General features: G+C 41.2%; 1 protein-coding gene across 1 annotated transcript in view; it reads left to right on the top strand.

Moving 5' to 3' along the window:
- LOC124615554 overlaps positions 1-14,176 on the top strand; it is a 196,943-nt gene extending 182,767 nt beyond the window's left edge. The window contains exons 8-9 of the mRNA XM_047143530.1: positions 11,194-11,233; positions 12,431-14,176. Coding sequence (XP_046999486.1) covers positions 11,194-11,233 — 40 coding nt within the window. The 3' untranslated portion in view covers positions 12,431-14,176. The remainder of the gene's footprint in view (positions 1-11,193; positions 11,234-12,430) is intronic.
- The last annotated feature ends 400 nt before the right edge of the window (positions 14,177-14,576 follow it).

Below are 14,576 nucleotides of genomic sequence, written 5' to 3' on the forward strand. Positions count from 1 at the left end.
CATCACTGAGTTACCCTCAGCTTCAGCAGACTTGCCATCATAGTTTTGTACAGAGCCTGAAAAGAGGACTGTACAAGGCGTGGACTGTATTGTTCGCTCAAAAGCATCATCAGGTGCTCATAAATGTAAATCGTGTGATACGTTTGTTGACGTAACTTGTGGTGAAATAGTATGTCCAGTCACATTAACATGACCACGTGTCAAAAGCCTGAGTAATCACATTCTCCAGCGTTGACCGCTGCTAGCCTGCAGAAAGAAAGACAGTGAGGTTCCAGAAGGTACTTAGAGCGGTGTGGAGTCATTATGACTCCCGTGACGTTGCCAGTTGCGCTAGGTTTCGCGGTTGAGAATCCATGGTGCGTACACGCAGATCGAGATGTTCCCATAGAATTACGATTGGGTTTGAATCCAAGGGAATACGGTAAAATCCTGGTGCTCTTCGAACCACGCATGTACATTGCGAGCTGTGTGACACGTTGCATTGTCGTGCAGGTAGATGCCATCGTGCCGAGGAAAAGCGAACTGTGTGCAGGAGTGGACACGATCCCCAGGGATAGATGGATACTTGTGTTGATACATTGTGCTGTACAGAGACTGCCACGAAAAAATTCCGCAGACCATAATGCTCCCTCCTGCGGCGTGGATCCGTCTGACAATTGTTGCAGAGTCTTTGCTTTCTGACGTTTCACGCCGACGGAGGATAAAACGTGATTCATCTGGGATGGACAACTGGCGCCCGTCAATAGATGTCCAGTTGCAGCCTTCGTCGCCAATGAACAACAGTCACCGTGAAAGCATAAACACCGCACCTGTTACGGAGGTCCACACGCAGCAACATTCGCTGAATGGCCTTTGAGGACACACCAGGAAACCTGGGTGGTCAGTTGCTCAGCAGTTTCACGTCTGTTCTCCCGCACACATCTCAACAACCGTTGTCAACTTCTCTCATTTATGGTCCGCGGTGCACTGCAGCTGCCATGCGAGGTGTACTTTAAGCATGGCGGCGTGCCAACAGTTCACAAACTTATCCGTTTCGAAAAGGCTTTCCCTTGGCCCAAAAGCAAATTATCATGACCTTTGGACGTCAGATAGATAGCTCAGCTCCCGCTTCACGACAACGACTGCAATGTTTTCCACGCCCCCCTCCACCGTTAATGCAGCCACCTACCGCCTGTGAGCGGTTATAGCACACTGACGTCGAATGTTGGCAATGGTTACATTAATGTGACTAGACTGTGTTAATCCTAAGGGGGAAGGGTATAGGAAAAATGTATTGAGCATGAAGAAGCCAAGAAAGATTTAGAAAAGCCAACAAAGAAAATGTAAACAGTATCTAATGCAAAGCACCCAAATGTCGTTGGCATCACTGTGAAAATGAAAGTACCCAACGTAGACAGAGCACAAATAGTTGCCCGTTCGAGTTTAGTTGCGGTTCTTATTAAAACAAGGGATGATTTTTATAAACTTGGTGCTAAAATGGGTCGGCTGTTTAAAACAGTTTTATGACAAATCTGAATTCGATTTTCGCAAAGAGAGGTTTTTAACGAAAGATATAGAGGTATATGTATGTCAAATAGCAATAAAACAATTCCTTGGTATTCGGTAATGTTTCAGAAAACGCGACTGCGCGTCTAAATGTACCACAGATAGGTGTGCTTGTCACAAAAACTAGCTGATATGTAATACAAAGTGTCACCAGTCATTAGATTGCACTAATAAGTAAGCGTAACATTGCATGCGGTTTGTAAATTCATTTCCTTAAGTGCAATAATAGTTGAAACTTTAGAGTCTTTGTAGTACAGTTTATAAATTGATTGATGTTTGATTCTATTAACTAATTTGTACAGTGTTTGACTGCATTAAATTAATTCTTTAGGTATCGAAAAATAAATAAGTTACACTATGTTATTTTAAACGCATGGGAAAGTTACTGTTGTTCCAGAGAAGATCGTATTTTCACTTTAACGAGTGACTAGTAGTTGAACATATACCCGTGGTCTAGGGGTAGCGTCTTTGATTCATAATCAAAACGTCGTTGGTCCTGGGTTCGGTCCACGCCACTGCCTAAATTTTTATAAATAATCAGCATTGGCGGCCGAAGACTTCCGGCGTAAGAAGTCAGCCTCATTCTGCCAACGACATTGTCAAAGAGGGCGGAGGAGCGGATAGAGGTTCAGGGCACTCTCTTGTCCTAGTGGTGGGAAATTGCCCCTAAAGGCGGAAGAATCAGCAATGATCAACGACATGAGGATGCAGAAGGCAATGGAAACAACTGCATTAAAGACACGTAACGTGTATCCACAGGACATGTGGCCTGTATTTGAAGAAGTGTCATGATGATCTCTCCATTGGCAAAAGATTCCGGAATAGTCCCCCATTCGGATCTCCGGGAGGGGACTGCCAAGGGGGAGGTTACTATGAGAAAAAGATTGAATAATCAACGAAAGGATGAAGTTCTACGAGTCGGGGCGTGGAATGTCAGAAGCTAGAAACTAGAAAATCTGAAAAGGGAAATGCAAAGGCTCAATCTAGATATAGTAGGGGTCAGTGAAGTGAAGTGGAAGGAAGACAAGGATGTCTGGTCAGATGAGTATCGGGTAATATCAACAGCAGCAGAAAATGGTATAACAGGTGTAGGATTCGTTATGAATAGGAAGGTAGGGCAGAGGGTGTGTTACTGTGAACAGTTCAGTGACCAGGTTGTTCTAATCAGAATCGACAGCAGACCAACACCGACAACGATGGTTCAGGTATACATGTCGACGTCGCAAGCTGAAGATGAACAGATGGAGAAAGTGTATGAGGATATTGAAAGGGTAATGCAGTACGTAAAGGAGGAACGAAAATCTAATAGTCACGGGCGACTGAAATGCAGTTGTAGGGGAAGGAGTAGAAGAAAAGGTTACAGGAGAATATGAACTTGGGACAAGGAATGACTAATTGAGAAAGACTAATTGAGTTCTGTAACAAGTTTCAGCTAGTAATAGCGAATACCCTGTTCACAAATCTCAAGAGGAGGAGGTATACTTGGAAAAGGCCGGGAGGTACGGGAAGATTTCAATTAGATTACATCATGGTCAGACAGAGATTCCGAAATCAGATACTGGATTGAAAGGCGTACTCAGGAGCAGATATAGACTCAGATCACAATACAGTAGTGGTGAAGAGTAGGCAGGAAGAATCAATAGGCAAGGAAGTGGGATACGGAAGTACTAAGGAATGACGAGATACGTTTGAAGTTCTCTAACGCTATAGATACAGCATTAAGGAATAGCGCAGTAAGCAGTACAGTTGAAGAGGAATGGACATCTCTAAAAAGGGCCATCACAGAAGTTGGGAAGAAAAATATAGGTACAAAGAAGGTACCTGCGAAGACACCATGGGTAACAGAAGAAATACTTCAGTTGATTGATGAAAGGAGGAAGTACAAACATGTTCCGGGAAAATCAGGAATACAGAAATACAAGTCGCTGAGGAATGAAATAAATAGGAAGTGCAGGGAAGCTAAGACGAAATGGCTGCAGGAAAAATGTGAAGACATCGAAAAAGATATGATTGTCGGAAGGACAGACTCAGCATACAGGAAAGTCAAAACAACCTTTGGTGACATTAAAAGCAACGGTGGTAACATTAAGAGTGCAACGGGAATTCCACTGTTAAATGCAGAGGAGAGAGCAGATAGGTGGAAAGAATACATTGAAAGCCTCTATGAGGGTGAAGATTTGTCTGATGTGATAGAAGAAGAAACAGGAGTCGATTTAGAAGATATAGGGGATCCAGTATTAGAATCGGAATTTAAAAGAGCTTTGGAGGACTTACGGTCAAATAAGGCAGAAGGGATAGATAACATTCCAACAGAATTTCTAAAATCATTAGGGGAAGTGGCAACAAAACGACTATTCACGTTGGTGTGTAGAATATATGAGTCTGGCGACATACCATCTGACTTTCGGAAGAGCATCATCCACACAATTCCGAAGACGGCAAGAGCTGACAAGTGAGAAAATGACCGCACAATCAGCTTAACAGCTCATGCATCGAAGCTGCTTACAAGAATAATATACAGAAGAATGGAAAAGAAAATTGAGAATGCGCTAGGTGACGATCAGTTTGGCTTTAGGAAAAGTAAAGGAACTAGAGAGGCAATTCTGACGTTACGGCTAATAATGGAAACAAGGCTAAAGAAAAATCAAGACACTTTCATAGGATTTGTCGACCTGGAAAAAGCGTTCGACAATATAAAATGGTGCAAGCTGTTCGAGATTCTGAAAAAAGTAGGAGTAAGCTATAGGGAGAGACGGGTCATATACAATATGTACAACAACCAAGGTGGAATAATAAGAGTGGACGATCAAGAACGAAGTGCTCGTATTAAGAAGGCTGTAAGACAAGGCCGTAGCCTTTCGCCCCTACTCTTCAATCTGTACATCGAGGAAGCAATGATGGAAATAAAAGCAAGGTTCAGGAGTGGAATTAAAATACAAGGTGAAAGGATATCAATGATACGATTCGCTGATAACATTGCTATCCTGAGTGAAAGTGAAGAAGAATTAAATGATCTGCTGAACGGAATGAACAGTCTAATGGTTGGTTGGTTGGTCTGGGGAAGGAGACCAGACAGCGAGGTCATCGGTTTCATCGGATTAGGGAAGGACGGGGAAGGAAGTCGGCCGTGCCCTTTGAAAGGAACCATCCCGGCATTTGCCTGGAGCGATTTAGGGAAATCACGGAAAACCTAAATCAGGATGGCCGGACGCGGAATTGAACCGTCGTCGTCCCGAATGCGAGTCCAGTATCTAACCACTGCGCCACCTCGCTCGGTAACAGTCTAATGAGTACGCAGTATGGTTTGAGAGTAAATCGGAGAAAGACGAAGGTAATGAGAAGTAGTAGAAATGAGAACAGCGAGAAACTTAACATCAGGATTGATGGTCACGAAGTCAATGAAGTTAAGGAATTCTGCTACCTAGGCAGTAAAATAACGAATGACGGACGGAGCAAGGAGGACATCAAAAGCACACTCGCTATGGCAAAAAAGGCATTTCTGACCAAGAGAAGTCTACTAATATCAAATACCGGCCTTAATTTGTGGCAGAAATTTCTGAGGATGTACGTCTGGAGTACAGCATTGTATGGTAGTGAAACATGGACTGTGGGAAAACCGGAACAGAAGAGAATCTAAGCATTTGAGACGTGGTGCTATAGACGAATGTTGAAAATTAGGTGGGCTGATAAGGTAAGGAATGAGGAGGTTCTACGCAGAATAGGAGAGGAAAGGAATATGTGGAAAACACTGATAAGGAGAAGGGACAGGATTATAGGACATCTGCTAATACATGAGGGAATGACTTCCATGGTACTAGAAGGAGCTGTAGAGGGCAAAAACTGTAGAGGAAGACAGAGATTGGAATACGTCAAGCAAATGATTGAGGACGTAGGTTGCAGGTGCTACTCTGAGATGAAGAGGTTAGCACAGGAAAGGAATTCGTGGCGGGCCACATCAAACCATTCAGTAGACTGATGACAAAAAAAAAAAGTAGTTGAAGTTTGGAGAGGGTGTCGATCTTATACTGTAGGTATCGTTGAAGACGGGATTGTCCGAAATTTCACTCCTGAGCGAGTGAAATAGGGGATGAATGGCTGTCTGAAAGTATATCCTCATTAAGGAAATTTTGAAGCTAGAATTACGAGAACGGGCATTTGGTTTCTCAGTCAGGAAATTAAAAAAAAGTACGTGTTTCAGCATTTTTGGTAATTCAACCACTATGCGGTACAATCGTCGATCAAAGTTTTTTTGAAAATAAATAATGAATAATTAACTACTAAAGGATTTTAAGGCTACATCTGTGACAATCAGCACTTTACTTCGCGGTTAGAAATTTAAAAAAAAAAAAGTGTTTCAGTGAAAAAAAAAGAACTCTTTCGTTACATTAAAAAGATTTTAAATCTGAGTTTAGGAAAATTAGTATTTCACTTCTCAGTTAGATATAAAGAAATATTTGTTATGGGATGAAAGTTACTATGGAAATACGTCCACAAGAAAACAAAACGCATGATTAACAAAAAATTTGGACTCCTGCTAACAGAATCACTTTTTGGTCAGTATTACACTCAGAAAAGTCTATGCCTATATGGCCATAATTAGCGTGAAAAGCTTAGATGGCGTTGCAGTGTGTTAGCAACGTAAAAATTCAATTAATTAAAAACAAAAACCATAAACTCTCTGCGGGCCACACAATGTAAGCGAGCGAAGCAGCGGACTCGAAGGTAGTCTAGCCTTATAAGCCTTACATTGTTATGTTAGGGGGCGATGTAGATTAAGTAGACACGGAAGTGCAACTTCAGGCACCCAAGATCGCTGTTGCACAGAATTTACTGTCGTGACCGGTATCAGAAAACTACGTTGCCATCACCAGATCTTACGTGAAGTGTATTGCAAAAGATCTGATAATGGCAACGTAATTTTCTGATACCGGTCACGACAGTAAATTCTGTGCAATAGCTATTTTCTCTGCTTCAAATTATAATTCAGTTTCTACGCCGTAACGTAGTCAGTTATTTTACATTTTAAAATATTGAAAAAAAATATTTATTGTTTTCGAAGGATGCTTCTATCATATCTCTTCTATGTTAGGAATTTTTCAGTAAAACTTAACCCGGACATTTAAGTCTCAGGAGTGGATGTTACTATATACTACGAATGTAGTGCTCTGTATTTTCAGCTTGAGGGCTTACTTACACATCAGTATCTGTTTGAAAAGTGTATTGAGAATATAAGTAAAGAACAATCACGATATTTGCATTTTTAAATTTTTTGTGGTGGTCGTAATCCCGGTAGTACACGTTAATGAAAGTGAGCTGATATTGATAAGAGTGTGCTAAAAGGTATTTTCCGGTTATGGACCCCACTTACGCATCAGTATCTCTTTAAAAAGTACACTGTTAATATAATCCAAAAACAGTTAACGAATTTTAACTTCTAATTTTTTAGGCTAGGGATAATGTAGCTCCCCCACGTTCCCCACCCCCCAAATTGGAACATGTTTTATGGGAAATGCCTCGGCATTGCTAGGGTTAGCCCGCAGAGGAAAGTGGTCCTCAAGTGTCATCAGCTACCACGTTTTGTCCACTGTTCGAATAGTCTCAGACATTTTCTATGGGATTAAAGTCGCGTGATTTTGTACACCAGTCGAGAAACGATAATGTTTCTGAGTTTTCGACACACCCGGAACCTGTGTGTACGTGTGCGCGCGCCTGTGGTCTTCTGAACACGGGTGTTGATCTCTTACATGACGGCTCTGTCCACAATATTCTTATCAGGAACACTTAGGACGAAGAGTGATACTTTCTCACTGAGAATACTGGTATAAGCATAGTAAACTGAATGAGTGACAAAACATCTCAAGATCACCTCCGAGCTGCACTGCACCCTCCGGAAATGTGAACGTCTCACCAAAACCTCGCGAAATTCCGGTCCACATAAGAGGCTTCCAGACAGCCGGTGTCAGATTCTATGTTGATTAGACTGTGGGAGATATGAAGCTGTTTGTCTGCCTCTGTGAACAAAGGCCTTTTGCAAGATATTCTACTCTAAATGTCAGGTGTATGCAGTTCTCTTCTCAATGCCTGCTCCTAAGCTGGCCGAAACTGACGTACATTTACTGACAGCAGCACTTCCTTTCGCGTTTGAAACCGTTTATCACTGACATTGCGTGGCTCTCGTCCGAGACCCCTCTCTTTTTTTAAGGTTATTTTGTTTTTAACTTCCTGTAGAAGAAAACAATTACAGGAATAGATACATCATGTGTCAAAGATTAAAAATTTCTAATGCCCAACAACAGTTTTTTTGTTCTAAACTAGCTTTCCGTTACGATATTTTCCCGAACACTGTTCTTACGTCGTGTTGCATGGCTTGCGACTGATGGACCACTCCTAATAGACATGCTGGATAGTCCTTGTTGCTACACCAACAAGAGGAACTTCATTCTCGTTTTGGTCACAGGCATGACCAAACATGATATTTTCTTTCTACCATTCTGTCTTGCCTCCACATCGACTCAACTTCATTCGCTGGTTCCACACAGCCGACCGCCACACTCACTTTATAATGCCGTCACATACGTAAGCTGTGTTGACCGCCTGGTACCAATACGACAATCTCAGACAAAATAGACTATTACGAAGGATTCATCCGAATGGGATGGAAATTAGTATCGGTGATGTACATGTACGGGCAAACAAATGATTACCATTTCAGAAATATTGGATGATTTATTCAAGAGAAAGATCCTCAGAAACTCAGCAAGGCAATAACGCCTTGGTCCAACTCTGGCCATTACGCAAGCAGCATTTATTCACAGACTTTCTGGGTAGAATCCTGAGGGATATCGTATATCGTGTCAAATTGTGTCCAACTGGCGTGTTGGATCCAGGCAGGTATTTTGCATGGGGCTCATTGACTTCAATGATGCGCCCCGCTTGTAACCGAGCCCTATGATCAGGGTTTCTTGTTTTCTGGTTTTTTTTGGTCGCAGAGCGTATTTCGCTCGGTGAGCTTACTAGACATCACACTCGCTACAAGGCACTGGCAACAGCAGACATGCTATTGTGTGTGTGAATGTATACTTTCTCGGCACACAATACTGATGAAAAGCCCTCGGCTTTACAGCCAGGTGAAGTGTTGACATACCAAGACGTTTCGACGAGTACCGCGAACATTATAATTACATTCTAGCGAGAGCTTCTGTCAAATTGTTGCGTGTTCGACGGCAGGTTGCATACCTAGACATGTCTCTCTTTCCGCACCATCTATGGACGATTACCTTTTTAACACGTTCCCATTTAGACACCTGTTCGTACAATGAAATTCTTAGACACAATGTTTATTTTACAAGATCAAACATTATGAAACTAGCAAACGAAGTGACTCAGTTCTGAGACACTGGATTCTTAGTGTGGATTGGCGGATTAAATCCTTGCCCGGCGATCCGGATTTGTATTTTCCGTGTTTTCCTTAAATCGCTTAAAGTGAACGCCGGAGTGGTTCCTCTGAAAGAGTAGCCTTAGTCAATCTGAGTTTTATCTACTTCTCTTTTCTCCCTCGTCGAGGGCAGGACGTTTGCTGCTTTTACGGAGCGCTGTCCTGAGACTTCTGGGCTGCACGGAACAGTAAGATTAACTTGCTGTCGCTTACAACGACAACACCTAAGACGAGTCTGACAGAACGTGCCATCGACTTCAGGAATCTAAAAAATAAAATGGAACTCATTTCACAATGAGTTAGTTAATATTTTTGGCTGTGTGTGATATCCTTTAGGGTATATTTTCTGTTGATATAAAGCAGAAACACGAAATGTACGGTCGCTTAAGTAAATAAAATATTCTTTTAATGGAGTATTACTTAAAACGTGAATGTATATAAGAAGCAATAACACTTTTATTTTAAAACCATTTATTGTAATACGATTAATGGTACAGAATTAATTTCTCTACTTGCAATCGAAAGCTTTAGAACAATTAAGGAGCCACATAATCTAAAATTCCTCCCATTGAGAAGTTCAATACTTGCAATAAATTTACCATACTATAGCTTATGTTAACAAACTTATTTTCTTCCAAGTTCGTTTCCAGGTACGCTTACTTCGCTCTGTTTCGTCGCTCACTATTCAAAAAGATAAACCGCAATTAAACATGCCACATAAACCATTCGTTTATTTGGGTGTGTGCCCTCATAAATGTAAAGATAATACTGTATATTGCAGTGTGTTAATTCTTTACCAAGTCAGATTTCTAGAAGTTTCGCTCCAATGAATTAGTATCTTGCCAAAACTTTTGCTGACTAAGATAGACTTCCTTGAGACTGATTCAATAGTCGGTGGGTGTAGAGCGTGACACTAAGATACCAGTTCCTCTTTCGTCGGGTTTTGCCGTCGAAATTTGGAAAACTATACGTGATCGTAGACTCTTTTATTGGTTACACCGGCGGCCGGTGTGGCCGAGCGGTTCTAGGGGCTTCAGTATGGAACCTCGCGACCGCTACGGTCGCAGGTTCGAATCCTGCCTTGGGCATGGGTGTGTGTGATGTCCTTAGGTTACTTAGGTTTATGTAGTTCTCAGTTCTAGGGGAGTGATGACCTCAGATGTTAAGTCCCATAGTGTTCAGAGCCATTTGAACCATTGGTTGCACCAAATTTTTTGCTTTTGGGCCGTATGACAAAGAGAATGATTGTGAATCGTCCACAGGTGGAAGACTAGTCATATATCTAGTACTCCATTGGAACTGGAGAAGAAAAAGTGGTACCTGCACAAGAGTTTGTAAGTTTCAGATTGTCAACTAACATTCTTTGGTTACATTTATTTGCTACTAAGAGTGCTTCTACGAATAAGAAACAATTACTTAATCGTTTCTCCGATCATTATCTTCCGAATTTAAATCTGTTTTATTACACTTTTTCCTACCCGTATTCCTCTGCACAGAATACTTTTTTCTCTTTTGTTTTGTGACATAGATGCTAAACAGCTATTAAGTTTTCTAAATGATAACAAATCACTGGTACATTTTTGATTTATGCTCGTTTTCATTACATTGTAACCCACATGGCAAACAGATAAGTCTATAGTTTACAGCAGTTCAAAACAGGAAAATTTGCAAGGAATATGGGGCCCACATGAGAAAAAAGTGGGGGCACGAGTAGGCGTTACAAGATGAGGATCGATTAAAATCCGCAAGGCAGACAACCTGATGTACTTAGATTCACAAATGAGAAATGAAAATCCAGGCGGTGTTGCACGTTTCAACAATGCTGTGCTGTTTTCAGTGTTCTCAGTAGACCTATTTTAATAGTTGCTTTAACTGTGCATCTCAATATTTTGTTAGCATTGAGAGGGCATGTGCTATCTACTCTTGTTTGATTGTGATTTAAGCCATTGATTTTGTGCGGCTGGTTCCGGCGGAGGTTCGAGGCCTCCCTCGGGCATGGGTGTGTGTGTGTGTTTGTCCTTAGGATAATTTAGGTTAAGTAGTGTGTAAGCTTAGGGACTGATGACCTTAGCAATTAAGTCCCATAAGATTTCACACACAAGCCATTGATTTCAGTTATTTCGACGGCTGCACAACGTAATATTATTACTTTAGATGTACAATCATATATAATCTATGTGACTATTAAATCAACCTTTCTCCTTTCCTTTCAGCGACATTTCCTCCAGTCAGAAGGACGAATGGTTCGTTTAGGTACGTATACCATACGGAAGTTCTTGTTTCGGCTGTCGCCATACGCATGAAGTTAGTGTTTACATTATTTGTCTTTCACAGTTCCTAATAAGTTGGGGCATTAATTTTACTGATGTAAAATAGTGCTATGCAGTAAGAAAATTTTCAGCATGAACTGAAGTGCCATTTAAAAGTAAAACTTCCATTTCCTTAATAAATAGATAGTGGTACATACGATTTCTATATTATATCGGAATATTTCCCCCAACATTTCACACCCTGCCCTTGAGTTCTTCCTACTTAACCCTTTGGTGGCATCGTGAGACAGAAGAGGAAAACATTTGTTCTTGAAGCGAGCTCTTCCACGAAAAGAGAACAAAGAAATGGAAACAACGTGGAGGCAGTTTCCAGCCGCAAATCTGTGTGAAATTCTAGAACTTTCAACTTTTGTGCGGTTGTATACCGTATTGTTGAGAATGAGGGCTTCAAATTTGAGTGTTTTCTAATTTTGCAATTCGCAAGATTAAATGGCTCTATTTTTAAAGTTATCAAATTGACGCATGTTGTAACAGCGTATATTTTACTGTGGTGAAGAAGTGCAGTGAAATGACAATGGAACAGGTTCTGGGAACAATCTGGAGAAGCTTCTTTATGCTTGTGAATATTAGAAAGGCCCAGTGTTTTTATATTCACAATTGCTTCGATTTTGTTTAATAAGATTAAGGAGTGGTATCGAACCTTATGATTCTTTATGAAAACCAGTACCTTGTTAAGACAGTAAAACGTCAAGCAGTGGTCTAGCGTCCACCTTCGTCTCTTAAAATCAATTCAGCAGAGAAGTGTTGACTGAGTTCATTTTAAGTGACTAGAATGAGCGCTAGATGACCACTTGAAGTGTTACTTTCCTAAAAAATTACTGGTTATGAAGACGACTCACAGGAGCGGAAATCAATAACCGTTATAAGCCCACCAAATGTGATCAAGACAGTCCTGAACGAAAAAGGAATTTTTAAAACAGACCGCGGGCTCCAAGTCAGATTTCATACAAAGTCCTTATTGTAACAGTCTGTGTCTGTTGCTTAAGAATGCCACCTTTTTGTTTTTTTCTTCCTCTTTTTCCTATCATAAAGAAATCTGGCTATCTATTGCTTTACTGGCAAAACTTTTCGAATAGATGAAACCGCTTCCTTACTGAACGTGCTCATTGGTTTGTTTCAGAGGTAGGCCTGGTCCAGTGCCTTGCAGGGTGAAGTCCGACTGGCTAGCGGTACCCTCTACCAGCCGGCAACGCAACTTTTATCTCGGATAGTTGCTAGTTTCCAACAACAGATGGACTCAAATCAGTAGGCGTAGGTGGTGATAGCTGTGGTCCACGTCCCCGCACGTGGGGAGCTTGGGGACCGGACACAAGTCTCTTTGTAATACAGTAGCGAGACGAGAAGAGCGCGACGCAGGAGGGGAGAAAAGAAGAGAAGAGAGAAGAGGGAGCAGCAACAACGGACAATAAGAGCGGCGCCTTCCAGAGCGAGGGTGGCTTTTGTCACGTGTCAACGGGAACAAGCCAGAAACCGGCCCATCGGGACAACTCAAGTGCCTATTCACAGCACGGCAGCTGCGGTGGATTGGTGTAGCAACTGAGGCCAACATTTTGTGGTATCACTGGGAGCATTTTCGATCAAATTAGGGGCAATACGAACAGGGATTTTTTTTTGTATCTCTACTTCCTTCTGGGGATGTATTTCTTCTGTGCTGTTGTGTACATACTACTGTGTGCAGTTACAATAATTCTTGCTTAGTGGCGTTTTTCACAGCAACATTTACCCAAATTGATAAAGGAGTAAATTTTGAAACCAGGCTGTAGGTCTGCTGGGTTGGGTGCGACCCGTCAAATTCAGGAAAATATGTTTTTCGGGTGGAAAAGGGTTATTTGGGTGTACTCAGACGCGCCACTATTTTGGCTGAGAGAAATTACCTCGTAGTCACACTCGTTTAATTTGTTATTTTTCTACTGACTAAGCACTTCCAAGGCGTGGAATAGATTATGTCCAATGTGGTCCCCATTGTCTGGATAAAGGTTCTCCATAGTCACTTTACCCTTTTTACCTGTGTATTATTGTGTAATAGAGACTTTATTTTTGACACTTTGATGACAACGGTTTTGAAAAAAAAACTCTTTGATAAAGTTCTTATGTTCAGCTGTGTTTGTGCAGTGGCCTCCTTAGAGTCTGCTTAGGGGAGGCCCTATTTGTGTAACATAGAGCATGAATGTGACGTTGTGTTTGTACGATGATTTGTTATCCTCATCCAACTGGAATCCGGTGTTCGTTGGCTTGCCAATTAGTAGATTATAGTGGGACAAATTTTGTCGATTAATAAGAGCCAACAAATCGAGGGATTAATATCTACTTTGTGGCGCGTGCCCTGTGCGTTCTATACACAGGCGGGCGTCTGGTACTGGTAGACGTTTCGTACTCTTTTTATACTGTGTGCAGGATCATTTCATGATGTGCTTCGCTTCTTCTTAAATCGTGCATAACAACTCCTATCGTTTGTTAAAATATCGACGCGCAGTCACGCTTGGAGGATTAAAAAAAATGCTAGTTATCAATGTTGGTTATGCTTCTGCACACTATACAAGCAAAAATATGTTGGACCCTTGTCGACGTTAACTGTACTAGCGCTTTGTTAATTAAGATAGCGATTAGAACATTGGAATGTAAGTACGTTCATAAAGGTACGTTTCACTCGGCTGTAGAGTCGTGTGTACGGAGTATAAGGTTTTTTAAAAGAAGAAACCCTAAACCCATATCATTTACTTGCATATCACAACCACATACTGTAAGCAACCATTGTTTGATTGATCTGTTTGGCATGTAATGCACTGCCATTCACATTAGCCCAATAAGAAATGTACGTGTGTGTTCGTTACAAAATGTTTATTTAGTAAAAAAAAGTTCAAAACCATTCCGTTTACTTGTTTCTTTTCTAAACAACAAATTGGTTGTAGGGAAGAAGCCACCAAAAGAAAAAGACGGCATCAAAAACAGTAAGTATCATAATCCCAACAAAATCTAGACCTAATAAAGTGAGACACTCTCATTATAACGCTACTGGTTTCAGACGCTGCTGAAGTATGCCGTCTATACGTAGCGGAAAATTACTGATAAAGGTTTGTAGCAAGAGTTCGATGTTACAATAAATTCTTATATGAAAGATATAATAGTAATTTGAACAGTGCTGTATCACAGCAACAAAATATACTTGCGGGTTTATTTCTTTTCGAAAGCAGTGCCTAAGTAGAGAAGATGCAGCCATAAAAGTCTTCGAATTCGATTGCAAATAAAGACAACAACAGACGCAGCTG

Source organism: Schistocerca americana, chromosome 5 (genome assembly GCF_021461395.2).
Source record: "Schistocerca americana isolate TAMUIC-IGC-003095 chromosome 5, iqSchAmer2.1, whole genome shotgun sequence".
NCBI classification, from domain to species: domain Eukaryota; kingdom Metazoa; phylum Arthropoda; class Insecta; order Orthoptera; family Acrididae; genus Schistocerca; species Schistocerca americana.